At 50.5% G+C, this 2,301-nt stretch overlaps 1 protein-coding gene across 1 annotated transcript; it reads right to left on the reverse strand.

The window, feature by feature from the left end:
• Window positions 1-1,756: 1,756 nt before the first annotated feature.
• Window positions 1,757-2,089, reverse strand: LOC127340556 (ethylene-responsive transcription factor ERF071-like). Its single transcript, XM_051366294.1, has one exon. It carries the CDS (start codon window positions 2,087-2,089, stop codon window positions 1,757-1,759), a length of 333 nt encoding a protein of 110 aa, XP_051222254.1.
• Between the last annotated feature and the right edge of the window lie 212 nt (window positions 2,090-2,301).

The raw sequence follows: 2,301 nt of genomic DNA on the forward strand, positions 1-2,301 counted from the left end.
AGGACCACGACCTCTTTACGGAGGTGTCTACACGGTTGGAGAATACGGCCAAGGAGTTTATTACCAAACATGGCTGGCTGCATAATCGTAGGATTGCGGCACCGTTGGTGTAATTAGCTTCGCTTTCGTTGAATTTCAGAAATATTGTATTTACTTTTTTGAGAACTTGTACTATGTTGGGATGGCTGTGTGCATCTTAGTTATGCAGAGGCCGGGTGTTTCGTAATAAAGCACCCTTTATCGAAAAAAAGGAAACACATTGAAAGAATAAGAAAATGCAATCTGGTCTCCCTCAATCCTCTCCACCGGGAGACACATGGCGATGGTGCGTTGTGGCCGAAAAAATAAAGTCAAGTGTCAGGTTCACTAGTTCTCCGGTCGGACCACCAACTTAACCGGTTCTATAGCGATAGAAAACCAGTAAAATTTGTTAGTATTCAGTCTTTTTCCGAGAAAACTTGACCCAAAAGTCTATACCTACCATCAACTTCTATAATACCACAAAAGAAGAAAGTCAACTTCCCATCCTTGAACTCTTGGGAGCGCTTTTCGTCTCTAAAATTATTTCTAGTTTACAACTGACCTTGAACTCTCAGAATAGTTCACTTTCATTCCTTTTCAGTTGATCAAGCAAATCACTAACGATGGAAAGAAGAAACAATCAACCAACCGAATAGGTTTTTAACCAGACTCGGATTTCGAACCCAACATCTTAATGGAACCAGTTTCGCTCAGTTTATCTCTCCCAAATCACTTGAAGTGTTGCCCCATAAACCCTCGCTGACCAAAACCCTAGCACCACTCTTGCCCCTCCACCATGACTCCGGATGAAATCACGCAGAAGGAGGCCAAGCTTAAGTCTCACGCCGGAGCCCTGGACGTGCGTGAGGCAGAACTCCATCACCAAGCTAAATCTGCCTCCCGAGAGGTCGATCTACATTGCTAAGAAGCACAACTCAATACTCCAGAGGCGGCGATCGAAAGCTCATCGGTCATCAGCGCCACTAAGGGCAAGACCATTGATAGCAAAACCCCACCTCTTCCCCTCCCAAATCAATCTACATATGCCACCTCCATCAAGTTGCATGTCCTGATCACCCTTGTTCGCACTCAGTCTCTATAACTTGACAAGCCGCATTATCGGCGACGCCGGTGCTACTCCTTCTGACACATCACCCAAGTCTGATTGGGGTTGGGATGACTTCAACGTGCTCTCCTGGATATATGGATCCATCTCCAGCGACCTCTTCGGCAAAGTCATGTGCCCGTATCCAGGCCGCACAATATTTTGGATGCCATCGAGAGCCTCTTCCACGACAACAAGAAGCACTAGGTGATTCAGCTAGAGGCGGAGTTTAGGAACACTCCGCAAGATGGCATGACCATCAGCGACTACTGCGCCAAGCTCAAGGCCCTTGCTAAGCAAGACACACATGAACTAGACACTGAAATAACTAGATACACTCGAACTCGATCGACGTTGGTTCAGAAAAATAGGTAGACACACGACATAGAGAGACACAAACTAATCCGAGTCAATATCCAAATCACTTTTGGTGTCCTCGGACGCGGTTGACTCGATGATATCTAGCCACCTCTCGGAATTAGGGTTGAGCGTTGATGATGGTTCGGTGGCGTACTCTGCCAGAATGGTGGCCTTCCTCACCCTCTTCTCGGCCCTATCCGCTCTACTCGCAGTCTTCTGCGCCTTATAGAATTGGCGCTCGTATTCCACGTCTTAGGGGTGGTAGAGCCGCTACTGTGCCATGGCCCACTCATCCAGCTTGGTGACGGCAAGCCACCGCTGCACCCGCTGGTCCTCTTGCGTCACGAAGCGTGGTTGTGGAGTGACCGCGTCGGCTTGCTCCCGAGACCCAATTTCCGGGAAGTTCATGTTGCGGCGCGGACGACCAAACCTCCATGCCGCAACGTCGTATAAGCGGGCGGCCTTATCCTTTGTGTCGAAGGTGCCAAGCCACACCCGCTCTCCGGCGGCGGTGATATCCGCCCCGAAATGCCCCCCCCCCGGCCACAAGCGGACTCGGTCGAAGCCCGTCGAGCTCAGATTGGCGCGGCGACGAGGAGACATCTCGACGGTGGCTGGAAAACGGCCCTACGGGGTCGGCGCTGGCGGGGTGAGGGGTTGTGGCAACAGGGGCCAGTGGAGGGAGAACTGGGTTGTGAAACTTTGCGTCTGATACATGGCTTTATGTAGTGGCGCGAGGGCGAAATGGTGACGGAAAAATACGGCAAGAAGGAATTGGCGGGGAGAAAGTGGAGAAAAAAGTAGGCCGGAAGGAG

Source organism: Lolium perenne, chromosome 3 (assembly GCF_019359855.2).
Source record: "Lolium perenne isolate Kyuss_39 chromosome 3, Kyuss_2.0, whole genome shotgun sequence".
In the NCBI taxonomy this organism is placed as follows: domain Eukaryota; kingdom Viridiplantae; phylum Streptophyta; class Magnoliopsida; order Poales; family Poaceae; genus Lolium; species Lolium perenne.

Coding starts and splice junctions, on each gene's coding strand:
- LOC127340556 (XM_051366294.1), bottom strand. CDS start 2,089: ATGTCTCCTCGTCGCCGCGCCAATCTGAGCTCGACGGGCTTCGACCGA.